This window comes from Dendrobates tinctorius, unplaced genomic scaffold (genome assembly GCF_039654945.1).
Source record: "Dendrobates tinctorius isolate UK_male_01 unplaced genomic scaffold, ASM3965494v1 ptg000019l, whole genome shotgun sequence".
Lineage (NCBI taxonomy): Eukaryota > Metazoa > Chordata > Amphibia > Anura > Dendrobatidae > Dendrobates > Dendrobates tinctorius.
The window spans coordinates 89005965-89030880 of NW_027361687.1; the positions used below are offsets into that span (position 1 = coordinate 89005965).

Here is a 24916-nt window from a genome sequence, read left to right on the forward strand (position 1 = left end):
ATGGCGGTCAATATGTTTTCCCAGTTTTTGGGGGCAAAAGTAGGGGGGTTGGCTTATACACGGGTCGGCTTATACACGAGTATATACGGTAAATGCAATATAACGTGTGAACACATTTAACTTACCCATATTGCTCTGTGCATCATGGCCACTGCGATGGAATGCAGGGAACATCACTTGAGCGATCTCCCTCCAGGCTGTAGTCCGCTGGATGTTATGCCCATAGGCAGGGTCAGTGGGGAGCCAAAGCAGGGGCCGAGCCTCAACCAGATCAATCAACTGCAGCGTGTTGACAGTGACATGGGCCATGATTGCTCTGTATTGCTCTGTGTGTGTGTGCGTATGTCAACTCGACTCGGATTATTTCCTGTTTGCTCAAAGCATGGTGTGTGCTAGAGAAAATCGCTTCCCTCGCCTCATCGGCGCTAAATAAGACAAACAAATGCAAGTTTGGACTCGGACACAGCAGCAACAAACTGTTGCGAGTGGGGTTTACAAATCGCCAATGCAAGCGCTTTTCTAGACACATCTGCGATTTGTAAATCGCACATTACTCGCTAAGACTCGCTTCCCCATTCATTAACATTGGACTCGCTAGACTCGCAATGAGTAGCGAGTCCCGGGCTCGGACTCGCTAGAGTCAAGCGATTCCGAGTAATTTAGGACTCGCCCATCACTACTGGCCATGTATCCAGCTTAGAGACCCATTACTTGAACGGGGAAGAGCCATCTGGGAGTACACTAACAGGGCAAGACAAGTAGTCTGTCACTGTTGTGAGTTCATTTTCCCCTTCATTACTGAGGCCTGAGGAACTCCCTCTTCTGGTAAAGAAAGGTAGTGAGCCTGATTATCAAACACCTGAGGCTGATGATGATGACTGGCTGAGTGGAGTTACTGACTGGATATAAGGCTGCCGACGCCCTTCTGCCCTGCGGGTGATTTCTCTGTGGGATCCTTGGAGACCAGTCTGAATTCCTGCTCCTCTAAAGCTAAGTTTGCTGCTCGGCCTTTTGCTTTGGTGCCTTGACTTTGTTTTGCTTTGTTTTTCTGGATTTCTGCCATTCCCTGCTGGGGTGTGCTGAATTCATTTAGCTCTGTCTTCTGAAAATACCTGAGTGCTGATTTAGTTTTTGAAGCCTAGCTGCTTCAGGGCCTTTTTCATATCAGCTTGTTGGCTTATGTCTTTGATAGGGTTTTGGCAGATTGCAGACAGCAGCCTTCCTGTCCTTTCCTATCTAGGTAGTTTTGGGCCCCGTCTTTGCTCAGTCTATCTTTCTGTCTGTGTTAGTATTTTCATCTTGCTTCACTGTCATTATATGTTGGGGGCTGCCTATTGTTTTGGGGTCTGCTCTGGGGCAGTTTAGATTTCCCCTTTCTTTCTTTAGGCCTATGTAATTCTCCGGCTGTGATCGAGGGGTCTAGGGCATCGTAGGAACCTCCCACGGCTACTGCTAGTTGTGTTGATAGGTTCAGGGGTCTGCAATCTGATAGTTGCCAACTTCTCTGGTTTTCTGGACTTAGCTTGTATTTCTGCTTTTGCCTCCTACGGTGACTCATTCATAACAGAATCACCCGCCATACCGCAGATCCTAGGGTACTCAATAGCAGGAAAGAATTGTGAAAAAAAAAAAAAAAAAAGTGTATATTTTTTCCTCTATATCTCTGAGGCCGTAGGGGGAATTTTTTTCTCTCTCAATGGAGATAAAGCAATTGTCTGATCGTGTGGAGCAGCTCGCTGCGGAAGTGCGGGGAATTTCCGCCTACCTTGCTCATTCACATGCTGCTGAACCAAAGATTCCTACACCTGATGTATTTTTTGAGGATCGGTCTAAATTTTTGAATTTCAAAAATAATTGAAATTATTTTTTGCCTTGAAGCCTAACTCGTCAGGGAGCTCCGCGCAGCAGGTTAAAATTGTCATCTCTTTGCTGCGTGGCGATCCCCAGGATTGGGCGTTTTCTTTGAAACCAGATGATCCTATTCTGACTAATGTGAACGCATTCTTTCAAGCTTTGGGGTTGTTGTATGACGAACCTAATGCCATTGATCAGGCTGAAAAGACCCTGCTGGCATTGAGCCAGGGTCGTGATTCTGCAGAATTGTACTGTTAAAAATTCCGAAAGTGGGCAGTACTTACTACCTGGAATGATAATGCCTTAGCTGCTCTCTTTCAGAAGGGGTTGTCAGAAGCCGTAAAAGATACTATGGTGGGATTTCCTGTTCCCTCTGGTCTTGACGATTCTATGTCATTAGCCATTCAGGTTGATCGGCGTTTGCGCGAACGCAAAGCTACACGAGAGGTGTTGCCACCTGTTGAACAAATGTCTGAACCTATGCAATGTGATAGAGTTTTTTCCAGAGAGCAGCGTCAGGAGTTCAGAAGGCGTAATAAGTTGTGTTTTTTCTGTGGAGATGCCTCGCATATTATTTCTGTCTGTCCTAAACGAGAGAAACGCTTTGCACACACGTTTTCTGTTGGGGTGTTCAACCTAAGTTTCTTCTGGCTATTACTCTGATCTGCTCCCTGTCCACATTTTCCGCCAAGGCTTTTGTGGATTCGGGAGCAGCCCTAAACCTAATGGACTTGGATTTTGCTAAATGTTGTGGATTTCCGATGACACCTCTGCAGACGCCTATCCCTTTGAGGGGGATTGATGCTACTCCTTTGGCTAAAAATAAACCCCAGTTTTGGACCCAGGTGGTAATGCGGGTCGCCCCAGACCATCAAGAAAATTGCAGATTTTTGGTGTTGCATAATCTGCATGATACTATTGTTCTGGGGTTTCCCTGGTTACAGATTCATAATCCAATGTTGGATTGGAAATCTGTGTCTGTGGTGAGTTGGGGTTGTCGGTGTGCCTTTAGTGAGGCTCCGGTGTTTTCCACCTCTCCTCAGTCGCATGATGTTCCTGATTATTTGGCGGACTTTTATGATGTATTTAGTGAGAATGAGTCTGCGTCTCGGCCTCCTCATAGGAGTTATGACTGTGCAATTGAACTGAGCCCGGGGTGTAAATTTCCCAAGGGTCGGCTCTTCAATTTATCTGTACCCGAGCACGAGGCTATGCGATCCTATATTAAGGAGGTGTTGGAGAAGGGTCATATTAGACCATTCTCGTCACCCTTAGGTGCCGGTTTTTTTTTTGTAGCCAAAAAGGATGGATCATTAAGACCTTGTATTGATTATCGTGCCCTCAACAAAATTACTGTTAAATATAAGTATCCGTTACCCCTGATTTCTGATCTATTTTCCGGAGTTAAAGGTGCTTGCTGGTTTACCAAGCTTGACCTCAGGGGGGCGTATAATCTTATTCGCATTAAGCATGGGGATGAATGGAAGACGGCGTTTAATACTCCGGAGGGACATTTTGAGTACCTGGTGATGCCTTTTGGGCTCACTAATGCCCCTTCTGTCTTCCAGTGCTTCATGAACGATATTTTCCGAGATTTTGTCGATAAATTTTTGATTATCTATCTGGATGATATTTTGATCTTCTCCAAGGATTGGGATTCTCATGTGGAACATGTTCGGACTGTGTTCCGGATCTTGAGGGAGAATTCCCTGTGTGTCAAAGGATCTAAATGCCTTTTTGGAGTACAGAGGATTTCTTTTTTGGGATTTATTTTGTCCCCGTCAACTATTGAAATGGACCCGGCCAAGGTACAGGCAATTCACGATTGGGTTCAGCCCACTTCTTTGAAGGCCCTCCAGAAGTTTTTGGGTTTTGCTAATTTTTACCGGAAATTTATAGCAAAATTTTCTAGTATTGCCAAGCCATTGACTGATTTGACTAAGAAGGGTGCTGATGTGTTAAATTGGTCTCCGGAGGCTGTTTCTTCCTTTCAGGAGCTGAAGCGAAGATTCACCTCCGCCCCGGTTTTGCGGCAACCTGATGTCTCACTTCCATTCCAGGTAGAGGTGGATGCTTCTGAGATTGGTGCAGGAGCTGTTTTGTCCCAAAAGGATCCTGTAACTTCTAAAATGAATCCCTGTGCTTTCTTTTCCCGAAAGTTCTCTCCATCTGAACGTAACTATGATGTGGGGAATAGGGAACTGTTGGCCATGAAATGGGCATTTGAGGAGTGGAGACATTGGTTGGAGGGAGCTAAGCATCAAGTCGTGGTCCTCACTGACCACAAGAATTTGATTTACCTAGAGTCGGCTAAGCGCTTGAACCCTAGACAGGCTAAGTGGGCCTTGTTTTTTACAGGTTTTGATTTTGTGGTTTCTTTTCTTCCTGGAACAAAGAATGTCAAGGCAGACGCCCTCTCTAGGAGCTTCTTTGCTGATTCTCCTGTGGTGACCAAGCCTGCTACCATCTTAGGCGAAGGGGTAGTTCTTTCTGCCATCTCGCCCGATTTGAGACGTGCTCTGGAAGAGTTCCAGGAGGACAAACCTGAGCGTTGTCCCAGTGGAAAGTTGTATGTTCCTGACCAGTGGAAGAAGAGAGTGATGTCTGAAGTTCATTGCTCTGCTTTGGCTGGTCATCCAGGTATTTTTGGTACTAGAGATCTGGTGAGTCGGTTTTCTTGGTGGCCCTCCTTGCCTCGTGATGTCAGGAATTTTGTGCAGTCCTGTGGGACGTGCTCCCGGTCTAAATCGTGTTCTCGCTCTAGTGGGTTGTTGATGCCTTTGCCTGTCCCCAAGAGGCCATGGACCCATATTTCAATGGATTTCATCTCTGATATGCCTGTCTCTCAGAGGATGACTGTTATTTGGGTGATTTGTGATAGGTTCTCTAAGATGGTTCATCTTGTACCACTCCCTAAGTTGCCGTCTTCCTCTGAGTTGGTGCCCCTGTTTTTACAACAGGTGGTTCGTTTGCACGGGATTCCTGAGAACATTGTATCTGACAGAGGAGTCCAGTTTGTGTCTAGATTTTGGAGAACTTTCTGTTCCAGGCTGGGAATTCAGTTGTCCTTCTCCTCTGCTTTTCACCCTAAGACCAATGGGCAGACAGAGAGAACAAACCAGACCTTGGAGTCATATTTGAGATGTTTTATTTCTGCTGATCAGGATGATTGGGTTTCATTTTTGCCCTTGGCCGAATTTGCTTTAAATAATAGAGCTAGTTCTGCCACTTTGATGTCACCTTTTTTTTGTAACTTTGGGTTTCATCCTTGATTTTCTTCAGGGCAGGTGGAGCCCTCTGCCTGCCCAGGTGTTGACACTGTGGTGGAGAGAATGCACCAGATCTGGGACCAAGTGGTGGATAAGTTATCTCTCTCCCAGGAAAAGGCCCAGCGGTTTTCCAACCGACATAGGACCATTGGTCCCCAGTTTAAGGTTGGTGATATGTTGTGGTTATCATCAAAAAATTTTGCTATGAAGGTGGCTTCTCCTAAGTTTAAGCCTAGATTTATTGGACCTTACAAGATTGTGGAGATTATTAATCCGGTCTCTTTTCGTTTGGCTCTTCCTGTCACATTTAAAATCCATAATGTGTTCCATAAATCTTTGTTGAAGAGGTTTGTTGAACCTGTTGTTCCGGGGGTGGCACCTCCAGACCCTGTATTGGTTGAAGGTAACATGGAATATGAGGTAGAGAAAGTACTGGATTCTCGTCTGGCTAGACGGAGACTCCAGTATTTGGTTAAGTGGAAGGGTTATGGTCAGGAGGATAATTCCTGGGTCTCTGCCTCTGATATTCATGCCAAAAGATTGGTGCGTGCCTTTCATCGGGCTCACCCTGATCGCCCTGGTGGCGTAGTTGAGGGTTCGGTGACCCCTCCTCAAGGGGGGGTACTGTTGTGAGTTCATTTTCCCCTTCATTACTGAGGCCCGAGGAACTCCTTCTTCTGGTAAAGAAAGGTAGTGAGCCTGATTATCAAACACCTGAGGCTGATGATGATGACTGGCTGAGTGGAGTTACTGACTGGATATAAGGCTGCCGACGCCCTTCTGCGCTGCGGGTGATTTCTCTGTGGGATCCTTGGAGACCAGTCTGAATTCCTGCTCCTCTAAAGCTAAGTTTGCTGCTCGGCCTTTTGCTTTGGTGCTTTGACTTTGTTTTGCTTTGTTTTTCTGGATTTCTGCCATTCCCTGCTGGGGTGTGCTGAATTCATTTAGCTCTGTCTTCTGAAAATACCTGAGTGCTGATTTAGTTTTTGAAGCCTAGCTGCTTCAGGGCCTTTTTCATATCAGCTTGTTGGCTTATGTCTTTGATAGGGTTTTGGCAGATTGCAGACAGCAGCCTTCCTGTCCTTTCCTATCTAGGTAGTTTTGGGCCCCGTCTTTGCTCAGTCTATCTTTCTGTCTGTGTTAGTATTTTCATCTTGCTTCACCGTCATTATATGTTGGGGGCTGCCTATTGCTTTGGGGTCTGCTCTGGGGCAGTTTAGATTTCCCCTTTCTTTCTTTAGGCCTATGTAATTCTCCGGCTGTGATCGAGGGGTCTAGGGCATCGTAGGAACCCCCCACGGCTACTGCTAGTTGTGTTGATAGGTTCAGGGGTCTGCAATCTGATAGTTGCCAACTTCTCTGGTTTTCTGGACTTAGCTTGTATTTCTGCTTTTGCCTCCTACGGTGACTCATTCATAACATGTCACCATCTGACGGAAACGTTGCCTCCTGCTGACTGGAGCCGTCTGTGATGGTATAGCCGTTTGTGGCGGTCCCACAAAACTTTTCCACATTTGGGCCATACTGGCCTTGCCTTGTCCTGCGGTACTGCCTCTGCTACCTCTTTGTGCAGAGCTTCCTCCACTGCCTCTACCCACATGGCTGCTTTGAAAAGCACTACCAGCAACACTTGCGGGGGGAATGGAGAACATGATGGCCTGCACAAGTGTTTCTTGGTACTCCCGCATTTTACGCTCCCGGTTCAACTGTGGTATGAGGCTTTGTAAGTTGTCCCGGTAGCGAAGATCTAGGAGGGTGTACACCCAATAATCAGCCGTGTGGAGAATGCTGGCGATGCGGCGGTCATTTAACAAGCACTGCAGCATGAAATCAACCATGTGCTGCAGACTGCCAACTGGACCGGAAACGCTGTCCCCAGCTTGAGGCAGCATCTCAGCCTGCTCAGCATCACCCCACCCTCGCTGTACACACTGACTACTAGAGCCTTGTGTACCTCCCTCCTCTGGAGAGACGTGTTCCTCCTCCTCCATTGACTCCTCGTCATCCTCCTCACTAAGTGTCCCCTGCCTAGGCCTTTGTGTGGAACCATGTTGCGCAGACTTGCCAGAAGCAGATGGCATTTCTGACTCCTCATCCTCGACCTCTTCAAAAACCTCCTCACTTAGTGCTTGTAAGGTTTTTTGAAGCAGACAGATAAGGGGGACAGTCATGCTGACTAGAGCATCATCTGCACTGGCCATCCGCGTGGAGTCATCGCAGGCATGCAAAACTTGGCAGATGTCCCTCATAGTGGCCCACTCAGTGGTGGTGAAGTGTGACCGGCGCACAGTGCGACTTGTTTGCGCCTGATGCAGCTGGTACTCCATTACTGCTGCCTGCTGCTCACACAAGCGCTCCAACATATGTAACGTTGAATTCCACCTGGTGGGGAGGTCACATATGATGCGATGTTCTGGCAGCCGGAATCGGCATTGCAGAGATGCAATGCGCGATCTTGCCATGCTGGAACGCCGCAAGTGAGCACACTCTAGGCGAACCTTGTGCAGCAGTGCATCAAGATCTGGATAGTCCCTCAGAAAGCTCTGCACGACCAAATTGAGCATGTGTGCCAGACATGGTATGTGAGTGAGGTTGCCTAGGCCCAGAGCTGCCACAAGATTTCGGCCATTGTCACTCACTACCAAACCTGGCTGGAGATTCGCATGCACAAACCACACATCGCTCTCCTGCTTGATGGCATTCCAGAGCTCCTGTGCTGTGTGGCTCCAATTCCCCAAAGAAATTAATTTAAGTACGGCCTGTTGACGTTTGGCCACACTTGTACTCATATCTGTCGTAACAGACTCATGCAGTGCTGATTCCGAGGAACTAGAGTAGGAGGGGGACTCAATATGTACAGACTGCATTCCCGCAATCCTTGGAGTTGGCAGAATACGTACAGAGCCACTCTCCAGATCTGTACCCGGCTCCACAACATTGACCCAATGGGCAGTGAGGGAAAGGTATCGTCCCTGTCCATGGCTACTGGTCCACGCAACGGTGGTCAGGTGGACCTTGCTACTGACGGCGTTTAGTAGCGCATTTTTAATTTTTCCCTCCACATGCTTTTGCAGGGCAGGGACGGCTTGCCTGCTGAAATAAAAGCGGCTGGGCACATTGTATTGTGGAACTGCCAATGACATCAAGTTCCAGAAGGTGTCAGTCTCCACCAGCCTGAATGACAGCATCTCAAGGGCCAGTAGTTTGGCAATGCCGGCATTCAGAGCCAGTGCTCGGGGATGGTTTGCCGAGTATGGCCGCTTTTTCTCCCATGCCTGTGCTACCGATTGCTGGTGAGTGGCCTGGGAGTATGATGATGACTGAGAACGTGGTTCAGTGGATGGAATTTCACTGGGTCTCTGGACAACAGTGGCAGAGGTTCTTCCATGGCGTTCCAGTGAGGAAGCTGAACCAGCTGTGTGTGAGCTGGAGGAAGAGGCCCCAACACGAGCTGAAGAGGTGGTAGGTGCTGCTGAAGGTTGGCCTACATCTTCAGTGTGTCTGTGTAACTCCACCTCGTGCTTGGTACGCACATGTTTCCACATATTTGTGGTATTGAGGTTGCTCACATTTTTCCCTCATTTAACTTTCTGATGACACAGCTTGCATTTTACAAAGCAAATGTCATCTGCAACTGTGTCAAAAAAAGACCACGCACTGCAAGTCCTGGGAGCGCCCGTTTTGTGTTTTGGAAGAGGATTGCTCCTGACGGGTGCCAAAGTGGAGGCTACAGGCAACCAAGTCTGCCCCCGCCCTCTCCCTCCTGTTTTGGCCGCTTGGGGAAACTCTTCCTCAGAGCTGCTCCCACCACCTTTCTGTGGCTGACGCCAGGATGGGTCAAGGACCTCATCATCTACACTCCCCTCTTCAAGCACCGGCTGGTCCTGGGTTGTCTCGCCAGCACCGTACGCACCAGAAATTGGCAACTGCGTCTCATCATCATCAGATGAGTACTGAGGTGTGCTGACAATAGGCACTGGCCCACCCACCTCTTCAGATTCAGAGGGACAACGCAGTTGTGCATCACTGCATACTCCCTCTTCTTCATGCTCTAGAATGCTGCTTGGCTGGCCACCTCTTTCCAAGCCAACAGATTCTGAGAACAGAAGTAAAGATTGAGATGGCTCCTGTCCAGGGCTCTCAGACTGCCTGGGCAATTTGGCAGGTGGTGAAGAGACAGATGGTTGCTCTTCAGTGCTCTGGCCCTGAGAGGATGCGGAAGTCATTGAAGTGGATGCGTTAGCTGCCATCCAACCGACAACGGCTTCAATTTGTTCGTCACGCAGCAGTGGGGTACGGCGAGGTCCTACAAAGCTGCGCATGAAGGACTGTTGCCTGTTAAAAGTGGGGGATGCCGGGTCACTGGTGGCCGCAGCAGGCACCGAATCCCCACGTCGTCTCCCTGCTGAATCCCCACGTCCTCTCCCTGCTGAAACTCCACGGCCACGACCACGTGCCTTACTCCCTGCCTTCTTCATCTTGGTAGACTGATAAAGATAGGCAGAAAAGTAAAAAAGGGGGGGCTTAATGTTCTTGTTCCTGAACAACTGCTAACCAGTATAAGAAACACTAATTTTGACAAGAGTGTGTGTACTACACTTTAATATGATCTAATGTGGCCTACACAACTCTAAAGTGGAGTGTTGGGTGAACTTTACTTCCTTTTTTTGGGGAGGAAAAATAAAAGGATGTGACCAAAGTTTGAAAGCTATAGTATCACAAACTTTTTGGAGCGATTACAATGCAGGAAGCTAACCTACAATGCAATCGATGAGGCTCCAAAAAATAGGGTGATACTAGTCTGGCTGGCCCTGAAGGGCACAAGCCAGCAAAAAGGCTCCTCTATCTAATCCTATATAGTGTTTGCAAACAACCAATGACAATGGATGCGGATGGAAGCACAGTAATATAGGAGCAAAAATCTGGACAAATTTGCTGCTATAAATAAAAAAAAAGGACTGTGTATGAGGCATTGACGCACGCTGAGCGGACTACAACCAGCGGTGGCTGTAGAACACACTGCAACGTGAGCTGCACTCACACACAGAGAGACCTATCAGACAGCCAAAAACAGTGCAGAGAAATGGGCTATAGCACTGAAAGGCTGCTGAAAGGCTCCGCTGTCCACTCCTTTAGTGTTTGCAACCAACGTATATGGATATGTATGGAAGCACACTATACAGGAGAAAAAAAAAGCAGCAATAAAAGAAAAATGTGTATGAGGCAGAGACACACGCTGGGCGGCCTACAAGCAGATGTGTCTGCAGGACACACTTCACAGTGTGGGTCTGCACTCACACAGCCCTTGCAGACAGCTATTAAAACAGCGCTGCTGGGTTACAAAAATGCTACAGTGGTGGATTATGTAGCCTGGGTAGAGCAATAGATATTTTTGATGATCGCTATTTCTAACTGTCCCTCACAGTCTTCAACAGCAGAATTCACAGCAGAGTTACCAGAAATGGCGGCGGCGGCTTTTATAGTGCATCATGACATCATTTCAGCAGCCAATCACAGCCATGCCAGTAGTTAACATGCCTACATGCCTAACAGGATGTGCCCACACTTCTGAGGATCCCCATTGGCTGAGTCAAATCGAGCGGGCTCCTAGCATTATGGGAACTTCCGATTCCGGTATTCGATATGAAAAAAGTATCGGAACTAAGTATCGGAATTCCGATACAGCTAATATCGGCCGATACCCGATACTTGCGGTATCGGAATGCTCAACACTACCTATGAGGCATCGATTTCTCAAACTACAGACTCTAATGTACTTGTTTTATTGCTCAGTTGTGCAGCAGGGCCTACCACTTCTCTTTCTATCCTGGTTAGAGCCTGTTTGTGCTCTCCTCTGAAGGGAGTAGTACACACCATTGTAGGAAATCTTCAGTTTCTTGGTAACTTCTCGCATGGAATAGCCTTCTTTTCTAAGAACAAGAATAGACTGTCGAGTGTCACATGAAAGTTCTTTTTTTCTGGCCTTTTTGAGAGTTTAATGGAACCAACAAATTTAATGCTCTTGATTCTCAACTGGCTCAAAAGAAGGTCAGGTTTATAGCTTGTCTAATCAGCCAAACTTTTTTCAACTGTGCTAACAAACTTGCACATGGGTTTTCAAGGATATTCTAACCATCCATTAGCCTACTTACACAGTTAGCAAACACAAAGTACCATAAGAACACTGGAGTGATGGTTGTTGGAAATGGGCCTCTATACACCTATGAAGATATTGCATTACAAGCCAGACATTTGCAGCTAGAATAGTCATTTACCACATTAACAATGCATAGAGTATATTTCTGAATCATTTAATGTTAGCTTCATTGGAAAAAATTGTGCTTTTCTTTCAACAATAAGGACATTTCTAAGTGACCCTAAACTTTTGAACGGTAGTGTATAAAAGCTGGACCTGTTGATTAAATCATGTGACCTTGGATTCAGATACTTGGGTCTGTGTTCATTTGTCCATCACCTTACTCGATCGAGTGCATCCAATTTGGCAGCCATCCAATATACTCTGATGGTCTTCCCTGAGACCACCCTAACACCATCATGGTGGAGGCAGGTAAGTGTTGGCTGTAGGCAGCTGGGCACATATGGCCCACTTTATGTAACGCTACCTTTCCCTTGACCCTTGCGTTACATTCATGGACAAAAAAATACTGATTGTTCACCCTGCTAGACACACACTACAAGGAGAACTTGCATTTCTCCTTCCTGAGGCAGAGAGGTCTACTGGACGCTTAGGAGACACACACCAGGTACAGCAGAGGCAATGGTATACTGTAAAAGGCTTAGGTCAATTTCATGATATCCTTCCAGTGGCTATGCCCTGATGACTGGGCATTTTTTACAATGAGCGGAAAGTTTTTAGAGATGGTCAAGCAATACCTTGTTAACATAACCAGCACACTCCTTAATTCATATACAATTTTTAACTATTGGATCTCAATGCTGCACCCCTGGCATGAGCTGTCTCACCATGCCTTGAAGGTGTTGTGCTGCCCTGCCGCTAGCGTCTTGTCTGAGCTGGCTTTTAGCGATGCCTGGGGGGGTCATATCCGACAAGTGCTTTTGCCCTCCAAGAGAAAATGTGTGCAAAGACTTTATAAGAGTAGGAGTACATCAACTACACTTTCAAAATATTTGAATGAGGCCCACAAGTTGTTGTCTTCAAGGGTAATTGGATGACCTTATAGTTTTTTATTGGCTTTGCACTGTGTGTAAAGCCTTTATGAATGTAGATGTGCCACAACTACATTATGATTTCATTTGTGAAAAGTGTTAGGCCTGTTTCACACATCAGTTTTTTCAAATCAGTCAAAATCCGCCAAAATTTGAAAATGGCGGATCCGCTTTTTTTTCTTTCACCGGGAAGGAACAACCACGGGAAGGGCAGTCTCCAATGAAGGAAACCACCTATGCCAAAACATGGTATCCATCCACAGACAGCTGTTTCGGGGGTTGTTTCTTCCCGGTGAAAGACCTGGCTAGTCATTGCTTGCGTTGAGAAACATGTGATGGTGTCTCCGCGGCTTCTGTTTTTGCATGTTTTACATATTTCCCATAAGGGATGGGGGCAGTGCTCTAGAATCACTGCGTTGAGAAACACGTGATGGTGTCTCCGCAGTGTCGGATGTTGATCTCCATGAGGTCAATCATCCTCCTTTTTCATAGTCTTCTACTAGGCATTGCTCCTACTAGCCAGTTTCCTACTCCACACTGATGAGGGGCAATACCCCGAAACAGCTGTCTGTGGATGGATACCATGTTTTGGCATAGGTGGTTTCCTTCATTGGAGACTGCCCTTCCCGTGGTTGTTCCTTCCCGGTGAAAGACCTGGCTAGTCATTGCTTACGTTGAGAAACATGTGATGGTGTCTCCACGGCTTCTGTTTTTGCATGTTTTACATATTTCCCATAAGGGATGGGGGCAGTGCTCTAGAATCACTGCGTTGAGAAACACGTGATGGTGTCTTCGCAGTGTCGGATGTTGATCTCCATGAGGTCAATCATCCTCCTTTTTGATATGTTTTTTGGCGCCGTCAAAATGGCGGGAGACGGCGGGTCCGCAGTCGTCCGCCATTTGATAGAATGGCTGCCTATGGGCGGCGGATCCGCCGGGATCCGCTATTTAGCGGAATCTGCCGGCGGAATCCGCTTTTTCACACTGAGCATGCTCAGAAAAAAAGATACTTTTCCAGACAGTCCAAAAACTATATAAGGTGGGCTAATTAATCATTGGGCCCAGACATCCGGCACCAGCAAGACAGAGAAGAGAAGATAGAGAGAGAGTCTGCCATCAACTGCCCAGCAGCAAGACCCCTGCAAGAACAAGCCAAGAACAAGAAGAGCACCTGACCAGCACCAAGCCACGACCGAGAGGCCTGCCAGTGCCAGCCAGCACCAGCAGCCTGCCAGCAAAGCCTGCAATTGTGTGAGTATAAAACTTATTTGTGTGTGTGTGTGTGACGCGTGTGTGTGTGTGTATGTGGCCTGCGTGTGTGTGTGGCCTGCCTGTGTATTGCCTGCTTGTGTGTGGCATGCCTGTGTGTCCGTGGCCTCCCAGTGTTGCATGTTTGTGTGTGTATTTTTATTATGGTTTTTTTTCATACTTTAATTTTTTTTCTGCTGCATGTGTACTGCATTTTATTTTCATACTACTGTAATTTTATTTGAATATGCTGTGATTGTGTTCTGTGTGTATTGTATGTGGTGTAACTGGTATTGTATGTGGTGTAACTGTATTATGTGTTTCGAATTTTTTTTTATTTTTCATGTACTGTGGTATTTAAAATAAAGAGCAGAGTAGCTCCTACTAAAAAAAAAAAATTAAAACCAAAAAATTATAATAAATAAAAACTGCTTTCCAAAAACTGTACGTAGTAGCATTGTAAAATTGATAAGTGTGGGTATATGTGCAAAAAGGTAACATTAAGTGATGGTATTGGGTATTCAATACCTAAACAAGGTAACTTTAAAGTGTGGTTATACTCTTCCTGAGAGATTCTCAGTTAAATCTACTTCAGGGAATTACACATGCAATACACCAAAACAAAGTCACTTTAAAGTGTGGGTATACTCTCAATGAGAGATTCTCAGTTAACTCTGCATCAGGGAATTACACACATGAAATACCAAAACAAGCTCACTTTCACATATCAAAATTATTTTTTGGGGGGTGGTTTTTTGCAATCAAAATATAGCTGAAAATTTTTTTTTATCTTATTAAAAGTGTGTTTATAATTTCAGATCATCCAGGAATACCGCAGCACATCCATCCAGGAAGTACGCAGCAGATCCAGCTGGGAATACCGCAGCATACCCGCCTAGGAAAACTGTTATGAATGGGTCGCCGAGGAGGAAAAAAACAACACAAGCTAAGTCTCAGAAAACCAGAGAGGTTAGTAACTATGCAGACTGCAGATCCCTGATCCTAACCACGCAACTAGCAGCAGTGATGGAGCGTTCCTACGATGGTCCTAGCTGCCTCGTCACAACCGGAGAGCTAAATAAGCCTAAAGCAGGAAAAGAGGAAAACTAACTGCCCCAGAGCAGACCCCAAAGGAAAGACAGCCCCACACATGTATTGACGGTGAAACAAGATGAAAACACAAAGGAAGGAAAATAGGCTGAGCAAACGATGGGCCAAACTAACTAGAAAGGACAGGAAAGGAAAGACACTGTCTGCAATATGCCAAAAACCCTACCAAAAATAATGTCCAACATATCTGATAGCAAAATTAACCCTGAAGTCACTAGACTTCTCCCACTATATCAGCACTCTGAAATATTCTGAGACAGAGCAAAAAGAGGCCAATCTAATAAGGGACAAAAAAAGGCAAATTGGCCAATACAGATAAATAAGAGTGGAAATTCAGCACAGCCCAGCCAGGCTGGCTGACCACACAAAAAACTGAATTGACCAACAAGAGCAAGAGTGAACATTAGCAAAAACAAACTTAACTTGAGAAGACTGGAACAGACCAGAGTCCAAGATCTGAGAAGCAGACTGAATCACCAGCCCAGGATAGGGCGTCGGCTGTCTTATATCCAGTCTGATACTCCAGAGATCCAATCGTTATCCTCCTCATCAAGTGGCAGATCACTACCAATTAAACCAACCTCACTACCTCCTGTCACCACCAGATGGAGAACGGAAGGAGAACTTTCAACTGGTGGAGCAGAAAATGAGCTCATAACAGAAAACACTTCAGTTTTCCCAGTAAGTATAAAGGCCTGAAAGCTTATTTTATCCTTTGTATAGTAGCTTAACAAGTGTCTTTATACTTGCAGATCCAGCCAGGAAAGCACTAGCACATCCAGCCAGGAATACTGCAGCACATCCAGCCAGGAAGGCTGCATCACATCCATCAAGGAAGACCGCAGCATACCCGCCTAGGAAAACACTTCAGTTTTCCCAGTAAGTATAAAGGCCTGAAAGCTTATTTTATCCTTTGTATAGTAGCTTAACAAGTGTCTTTATATTTGCAGATCCAGCCAGGAAAGCAGCAACAGATCCAGCCAGGAAGGCCGCAGCACATCCAGCCAGGAAGACCACAGCAGATCCAGCCAGCAAGGCCGCAGTAAACCCAAAACCCAGGCCGCAGCAGTTTTAATATGTCTTCTTCTGGGAGCTCCCCCTCACAGCATCAGCGAACTGAGGTAATATAAATAAAAATATTTTTTTTAATGTTATTTTCCAATTTTTTTTTTTAACAATATATGCATGTATTATGTTTTCACAGGAAGCTGAATCTGAGGAGCTTCCAGGAGGAGACATGCAGGGTGGAGAAATGCAAGGAGGGGATGCGCAGAGTGTAAGTTTAGCACATACAAAAACTCACATACATAATGCTACACCCAACACAAACATTCATCACAGCACACACAATAACTCCGCATGCATCCAACCACATACCTTTCTTTTTTCTTTTACAGTCTTCACAATCCGGTGCCCGCACTAGAGCGACTCCCAGGACATCCCAGCGTCGTCGAGGTGATGCCTCTGGTGGTCGGCGAACAGTAAGTAACCCCTTATTTGGGTGGGTGATTGATTAATGAAGCTCATGTTTTTAAATAAATAAATCTTTATTTTTATATAGCGCTAACATATTCCGCAGCGCTTTACAGTTTGCACACATCATCATCACTGTCCCCGATGGGGCTCACAATCTAAATTCCCTATCAGTATGTCTTTGGAATGTGGGAGGAAACCGGAGTACCCGGAGGAAACCCACGCAAACACGGGGAGGACATACAAACTCCTTGCAGATGTTGTCCTTAGTGGGATTTGAACCCAGGACCCCAGCGCTGCAAGGCTGCAGCGCTAACCACTGAGCCACCGTGCCGTGTTTGAATTTAATATTCCTTTTTTTTTCTTTTTTCACAGGTTTCACAGCGTGCTCCCCACAGACCAGTGGAAGAGGGGATGATAATAGATGTGGACGCCCTCATCGAGGTTGTGCAACCACGGGAGCCGCTGTGGAACATAGCAAACAGCTACCATGCCGACCAACCACCCGATGACTATGGGATGAGGTGTGTTCGGAGGTTGTAGAGAACTGGGAGGAGCTCGATGCGAGGGCAAGGGATTTTGTGCGTAATTATTCCAATTTCAGTAACTTAATATTACAGCATGTGAAGTTTTTAATACTAACCACTTTTTTTTTTTCCTTCACAAGTGACAGGGTTATCATATGGTGGCGGTCGCTCAGGGATCGCTTCAAGAGGGACTTCAACAAGGAGATGCAGGCCCTGAGTGGATCAAGGGGACGCAGGAGCAGCCAGTATAAACATTACAGAGCCCTGTCGTTCCTCCGGTCGACGATGGTGAGCAGAAGGTAAATATTCCACACACCATTTCTGTAGTACAAATGTTAACATGTTTTACCTAATTTTTTTTTTCAGCAATGCTAAATGAAATATCAATATATTAATATATTTATTTTTCTCTTTTCTAGCACCATCTACAGCACTCGGGAGCCTGCTTCTGAGTTGCCTCCCTCTGGAGTGATCCTTTCGAAGACCGCCACTGGGGACCACATCGAGGTATCCGACCCCTTTGTACCTTCCCTCTTGTCTCGTCCCTCTGTCCCCTCCACCCGCACTGGAGCAAGAAGGGCAGTCTTCATCACATGAAGCTGCAGGTGACGATTTCCAGTTCCCTTTTCCCCACCCCTCTGACTCAGCCGCAACATCTCTACCAACCTTTGGTTCTGGACGGCAGCGTCTGAGAGGTCTGGAAAGGATGACCTTGTCTGACTGTTTGAATCTGACTTCAACCGTTCAGAACGCATTCCGAATTGTGGTACAACAGTTAACCTCTAGGTTGAACATGATAAATCAAAGTATCATGAAACTAAGAAGTTACATGGAACGGATGAATTCAGAGTCAAACCAGACACCAAGACATATTTTTTTTCAATCACTTGTCCGGCAAATGGAAGGTTTAAATCCTCACCTGCAGATGCATGTGATGCAAGCCTGTCACAATGCTCTAGTGACAGCAGTATCCAAAGCCTCCCAATCTACCCATGCACCTATTCCATCACCTCATTCCATCGTCCATCCTCCCTCCATCCATCCTCCCTCCTTTCATGCTTCCACCATCCATCCTTCTACCACTGTCCATCCTCCTACCACTCCTTCTCCTTTCTCTAGTTCCCCATTCCATTCTTCCCAGTACCTTCCTTCCCCATTGCATTATACCCCAATGCCCTCACCATACCCACCCCCACACACACCTTCAATGTTCCCACAAACATCCTCTGTTCAACTCCCGTCCCAACCTCATGTTTTCAACCCCCCTTCCACTTCTGATCCTCACCAACTCCGTTCCCAGTCCTCCACCCCCCCTCGATGTGGTCAACCCTGTTAACCCCTCCAATGATATCTCCACCCAACAATACCGGCATTTGTAATTTTGTTAAAATAAATTAAACAATTTTTATTTAAAAAATTGCTAAAATAAATATTTTTTTGTTTCCAAAGACTTTTATTGTGTCGTTTAATTTTTTTCTTCAGTTTTTAAAGTAAAGCAAAAAAAACACTGTTGGTGTACAGGTAAAAATACACAACACTTGGTAAAGGTTCAAGGTACACCAGTGGTGTACAGGTAAAAATTCACAACACTTGGTAAAGGTTCAAGGTACACCGGTGGTGTACAGGTAAAAATACACAACACTTGGTAAAGGTTCAAGGTACACCGGTGGTGTAAAGGTAAAAATACACAACACTTGGTAAAGGTTCAAGGTACACCAGTGGTGTACAGGTAAAAATGCACAACACTTTTATTACCCACAATTGGTGTAAAGGTATCAAAACTATGAAAGAAAAAAGGAAAAATTACAAAAGTTTTTCCTATACAAAAAAGGAACCTTGGTATAAAATAACAAAAAAAGTTATACCTTGTCATCTTGCCAGTCAACTCTTCCTTTTGGTGACAGAAAATAATCAGCAAATGTGTCCCTCATTCTTGTCACTGACACAGTACGCCAAACACTTGTCTGGTGATAATCCCACAAGGTGGTTTCACAAACATTTTCTTCCATGGAAACAGATTCCTTTGAAATTACAAAATTGTGCAGGATGACACATGCCTTCACCATCTCATCCACAATCTCAGTTTTCATTTTAATGTCAGATAACAGCACTCTCCATTTTGATGTTAAAATCCCAAAAGCGCACTCCACCACTCTTCGCGCGCTTGTCAATCGATAGTTAAAGATTTTTTTGTGTGGGTGTCAATCCATGACTTCCATATGGCTTAAGAAGATGTTTAGAAACTTGAAATACGTCATCACCATCACATAAAAATGGCATTGGTGTGCCTGTTGTTCCAGGGAGTGGTCTTGGAGGTGGGAATTCAAAATTGTCTCCATACAAACGATGGCCCATTGCGGACATCTTGAATACCTGTGAATCATTGGATCGACCATACGCACCAATGTCGACCCCAATAAATTTGCATTTTGTGTCTGCAATGGCCATCAATACAATGGAGAAGAATTTCTTATAGTGGAAATATTCAGATCCGGATCCAATGGGTTTCACAATCCTTATGTGCTTCCCATACACTGCACCAACACAATTCGGAAACTGGCAGATTTCTTGAAAGTTTTCTGCAATCTCAAGCCACCTTTCCTGTGTTGGCTGTGGGATGTACTCCTCCTTTAGACAATCCCACAATGTCCGGCAGGTCTGTTGGACTATTCCAGAGATTGTCGATATCCCAAGCCGGAACTGGTAATGGAGGGAGGTGAAGGATTCTCCAGTTGCCAGGAATCTGTTAAAAAAAGGTAAAAAGTAAAATTAATACAAAATACAAGCAAGAACATGACAATAAAAGTCTGAAGAATCTGAAAACTTTTAGAAAAAAGATAACTTACCGAAGGGTCACAATCAAACGCTCCGCCGGTGATATAGACAAGCGCATGTAGGTGTCCCTTCTCTGAATTTGCGCTCCGACACGCTCCCCCAAAATTTCAAACAAGTCCTGTCTCATCCACACATAATTAAAGAACTTGTCCGGGTTATCCCTCAATTCCAGATAAAGTATTGAAAAAACGCCAAGGGTCAATCTCTGTGCATTTATAGGATGAATCCACTGCCGTCTCTTCCTTCTCCGACGCAGGATTCGCAGTCTTGATTTCTCCCTCTGCAGAGCAATAATTACCAAACGATTTCATTGAAAATCAAAATCCACACAGATGCTATTAATATTCGCTATTACTCCTTCTATCTCTGCCACTAGCTCTACAACCTTTCAAAGATATTGTTTTACAACACCATAGATATAGTTTTCCCTAGTTTCCAGGATCCAATCACTTTTGGGACCATTTTCCAAGAGCCAATCATATTTGGGAGCATCCCATTTGGAAGGTGTGGGAAAACGGATCCGTCAGAAAACGGACCCAGCGGATGGCAAAAACAGATGCTAGCGGATGGTACGGATCCGGTTTTTGACGGATCCGTATAAAAATCCGTATAGCGGATCCGTCAAAAAACGGATCCGTACCATTCGCTTACATCTGTTTTGACACATTTTTAGCGGATCCGCCATTTTCAAATTTTGGCGGATTTTGACTGATCTGGAAAAACTGATGTGTGAAACAGGCCTTAGCAGAAAACACAAGTGCTGACAGTGGCACTGCTCTGATATTGCACTGAATAATATGACAGATTGTGTAATCGTTGCTCACTCTTCATCTTCTGGCTGTGCAAATAGGAAACAAAATCAAAACTACCATGCCACAAGAAAGAACAGAGCGGAACACACCTTTAATGCAAAATCGTTTTTTGATTTATTACATGACTTGGTCATATAATGTACGATAGCTATTGGTATGAACAAATTGATTAAATGCAAATTCAATTCTTGTTAATTTACATTAAATTTGTAGGTCCTTGTGACATGTTGATCTCTCTCTCATCTGTGTCGTATATGGCCTTGTACCTTTAAAGTTTGGCTACATGTCTGCCACATGCTTCCACGCTAAATAAACTATTTTGCCTCTTTGAAATAAAGTGTGCGGTGAATTACTCTCTTACATCATCATGGATTCCAAACCCCATTGTACTAACACCTCAACAAACCCACTATGCATAACCCAATTTCCTTTACCAACCTCACAAAGTGAGCCTGTTGCAAATGATTTCTGTTTTGCACATCTGTTTTACTAGTCAAATTTTACATCTGTACATGCCACGCCAATACAGAGGTCTATTGCAGGTGCCAGCTTTTTCTTATGTGGCTGTAATGCTGGTGAGGGAGGGAAACACGAGATGATAAGATAGCAGATGTTAACTGTGTACATCGTTTTGAGGGAGGCCTCAATATATATTCGACTCCGTCTTGGAAATAACCTTAGCTATGCATATATGGACCAAAAATGATGTCTGACAGAGATCACAGAGAATCCATCTGTATCGTTACAGTATATGGCCCATCAGTGCTTACCTCCAAATCCTCTTTTCCAGGGTTTTAGATGTAAGTCCCAATGGAGCCAATGACTAAGGTAAAACACATTGTGATCCTAAGCCAAGGGTTTAACATGTGAGTTATCTGTGGTTTATTATAGGAGAGCGATTTCACATTGAAAGGGCTGCTCTGCAGCAAATAAGAAGGCTGTTGTGTTCCAAAATGGTTCTTTATTGTTCCAACGCATTTCGGCGCTGGACTGGCGCCTTTCTCAAGATTAAAAGAACAAATATCTGGTTTAAACTCCTTACATTCGTAAAAATTTAAAAGGGTTGTACCATGTTGTCTCTCTTAGGCTGGGTTCACATTGTGCTAATGGCAATGCGCTGACGGCATCCGTTACGTAGCGGCACTAATGCTATGTAACGGATGCGTTAGCGCAGCCATAGACCGCCATTATGCAGCGCATCGCTAATGCATGCCATAATCGGCATGCGATCGCCATGCGTCGTCATTCTGTGATGGACCCTCGGAATCAGGCTGCAGCTTTTGGGGGTCTGTCACCACTAGCACAGACAGGGAAGCTGTGCTAGTGTGATCGCTAAACGTGATCACAAAATGACAGTAGCGTTAATGCAGTCCATCAACACTTTGCATTGAATGGACTGCATTAACGCAATGTGAACCTAGCCTAAGAGCCACACTGCTACACAACCAGTAATCTTCCTGATTGCAAGATGATCAGACTATCCTAATTAATTAAATGGATTATATTTTTGCAAAAAACTTAGGGCCGATTTTTTAAAGATTTGTCACTAACCCTAACCATAACCCTAATTAACCCTAACCCCTAACCCTAACCCTACTAACTATAAGCATAACCGTAACCGTAAACCCTTACTCTACTAACCCTACCTAACCCCAGCCCCTAACCCTTACCCTAACTCTACTAACCCTAACCCTAACCCTTACCCTAACCCTTACTCTACTAACCATAAACCCTAACCCTGCCCCATTTAATCCTGACCCAAAGAAAAAACACCGCTGTTAAGAAGATGGCGACCAGTTTTCCTGCTATAGCTTTCGCTCTGTGCATTTTTCTTGCAATTTTTTTGCTCCTCTGCCTCTGCAAACTCCTTCCCCATTATCCTGAGGTGTTTCCCCTCCATTTTATTCATTATATAGCACTGTAGTGGTCATTTTGTAATTCCGATTTTTTTCTCCCATTGACTTGCATTGATATTGGAAATCGGAAATTCCAATATCTGATATTTTTTCAATATCGGAAATCGGAATTCCGATATGATATCGGGCAATATCGCTCATCCCTATTTGTCACTTTATTCTTATCAGTGTAATGCATTAAATTGACTTGTAGATCATGATTTATATAAGCTACCAGTTGTCAGCTTTCGCAGGGCTTTCTTTACATCCTTGTTCCTTAGACTATAAATGAGAGGGTTTAGCATTGGGATGATGGTAGTGTATAGCACGGACAAGGGTTTGTCTTCAGAAAGAAAATACTGGGATGAAGGTCTCATGTGCATGATAAGTACAGATCCATAAAAGAGAATTACAACAGTTAAGTGAGATGCACATGTAGAGAAGGCCTTCTGCCTTCCAGCAGAAGAGGCAATTTTAAGGATACTGGATATGATAAAAACATATGAAATCAGTGTAAGCAAAAAGGCTGGAAGGGCAACCACCGAGCCAACAACATAAGTCATGATTTCAATGAAAAGTTTATCAACACAGGATAAATTCAATAACACTGACAAGTCACAGTAAAAATGATTGATAACTCGGGGTCTACATAAAGGTAATTGTGATATAACCACTGTGTGTGCCAATGGATCTAAAAATCCCACCACCCAAGAGGTGATTGCCAGGAGAAAACATGTCTTCTTGTTCATTAAAATTGGATAGTGTAATGGCTTACAAATAGCCACATACCGGTCATAAGACATGGCCGTCAAAGAGATAAATTCAGTGCATGCTAATGACATAAAAACATACAGTTGGGTGATGCAAGCTGCGAATGAGATCTCGCTTGGACCTGCTGCAAGAATGGAGAGAAGCTGGGGTTGAGTAACAGAAGAGTAGGATATGTCAAGAAACGACAAATTACTGATAAAAAAATACATGGGGTTGTGCAGTTCATGGCTCATGCAGATAACCATAATTATAATCAGGTTTCCTAAAACAGTGAGAAGATATGTGAGGAGGAAGACAGCAAAAAGGGACAACTGAAGGTCAGGAACTTCTGAAAACCCAAGGAGAAGCATGCCATGACTGGTATTGTGAAAGTCCTTCTTCATTCTTCATCTATTTTCAGCTGCTGCTGTGTATAGAATAATACTGTAATAAATTACTTTAAAATTAGGGGAAAAATATTTTTGAAATAATCTTGAAATAGAAGCAACTATTCTTGAGTGGTTTTCCTCTTCGGCTAGTTCAGTGAGGAAATGCTTCTCTGGGAAATTAAATATGCAAATTTCCTCTTCAGAGAGGTAAAGGAACTCTAAAGAGGCGATTTGCATATTTATTTTCCCAGAGGAGCATTGCATGTCAAATAAGCCTCCATACACTGGCATGCCAGGGCTGGTATTTCCCTTCCACAAAAAGAAGCGTTACCCCTAAGCTATCAGTCCAAAGCCTCTCACCTAGCCAAATCAGATCTCATACGTTGCACTAATGAGTAGCAATAACCCAAAAAACTGGGTCTTAAAATTGCGATTCTGTATTTTATCCTAAGTCATATTGCAAGACATGTTAATTACTTAATAATGACTTATAGTATTGCTGCTTTCAACAAGTGGTGCTATATAATTCTAATGATCTGCCTCTCTAAAGAGATGATTTGCATATTTAATTTCTCAGAGGAGCATTTCACGGTGAATAAGCCTCCTTACACTGGAATGCCAGGGCAGGCATGTAAATTTCGACAGCAAAAAATGTTACTCTTGAGACCTCAGTCGAGAACCTCTCATCTAGCCAAATTGGATCTCATACTATCCACTGACGAGTGGCAATACAGAGCAACACTGTTAAGATCAAGTTTAGTATCCTTCGAAAATTTGGCCTGCTCCTACCACCTTAGTACATTGATGCACAATACACACTGGGTTGGTGCACTTGCTAGTACGCCAGGTGACTCATACAGTCATATGGAGGAAGTCATGGCACCCCAGTATCGAAGTCACTAGGATAGGTAAGTGTGAGGGCTTATAGTGCAATGTGCTCCAGGAGTGGTCGCCCTAATGGGAGTCTGAGCTTACTTGGAGTGAGATCCCAGGTAAGTCTTGACACCGTAGCACACCACACCTAGCCTTCATCCTTTTTTGAGCACCCCTCCCTTATTCCTGGCCTTCGGGTCAGGAAGGGAATTTTTATAAACCCAGTCGAAGGTCTAGTCAGATTTGGGCTGAGAAACCATTACAAAACAGGGTTCCCAACTCCACTAGGGTCAAAGTCTGGTTGGATGCTGAGAGCACTAAAACGGCTCTTCCACAGCCTCGGCTAGGGAAAGCATCGAAGATCTCTGACCCTTGCTGGGGCCTTCTGGCTTGGATGGTGATGGTTTATTAGGGACCCTCTCCTATGGGAAGGGACAACATGAATCCTCACCTTGTGTGCTGTTTCTGAGTGACTTCAGTCAAATTTTTCAGAGCCTTGGTTGTTCAATCAAAAAATCTGTAAATTGAGTTTCTGATTTGGCCGCTATCCTACGTCCTATTGCAAGACTTGTTGAAGGGTCGATAATGACTTGTAGGATTAATGCTTCCGGCAGGTGGCTCTATAGAGTTCTAGTCCTCTTCCTCTTTGAAGAGGAAATTTGCATTAGTATATTTTAAAACTCATAAAGGTAC

At 44.7% G+C, this 24916-nt stretch overlaps 1 protein-coding gene across 1 annotated transcript; it reads right to left on the reverse strand.

Annotated features, from left to right (window-relative positions):
- Positions 1–22426: 22426 nt before the first annotated feature.
- On the reverse strand, positions 22427–23323 carry LOC141082676 (olfactory receptor 5A2-like). Its single transcript, XM_073566624.1, has one exon. The coding sequence runs from the start codon at positions 23225–23227 to the stop codon at positions 22427–22429; it is 801 nt and encodes a 266-aa protein (XP_073422725.1). The 5' UTR covers positions 23228–23323.
- Between the last annotated feature and the right edge of the window lie 1593 nt (positions 23324–24916).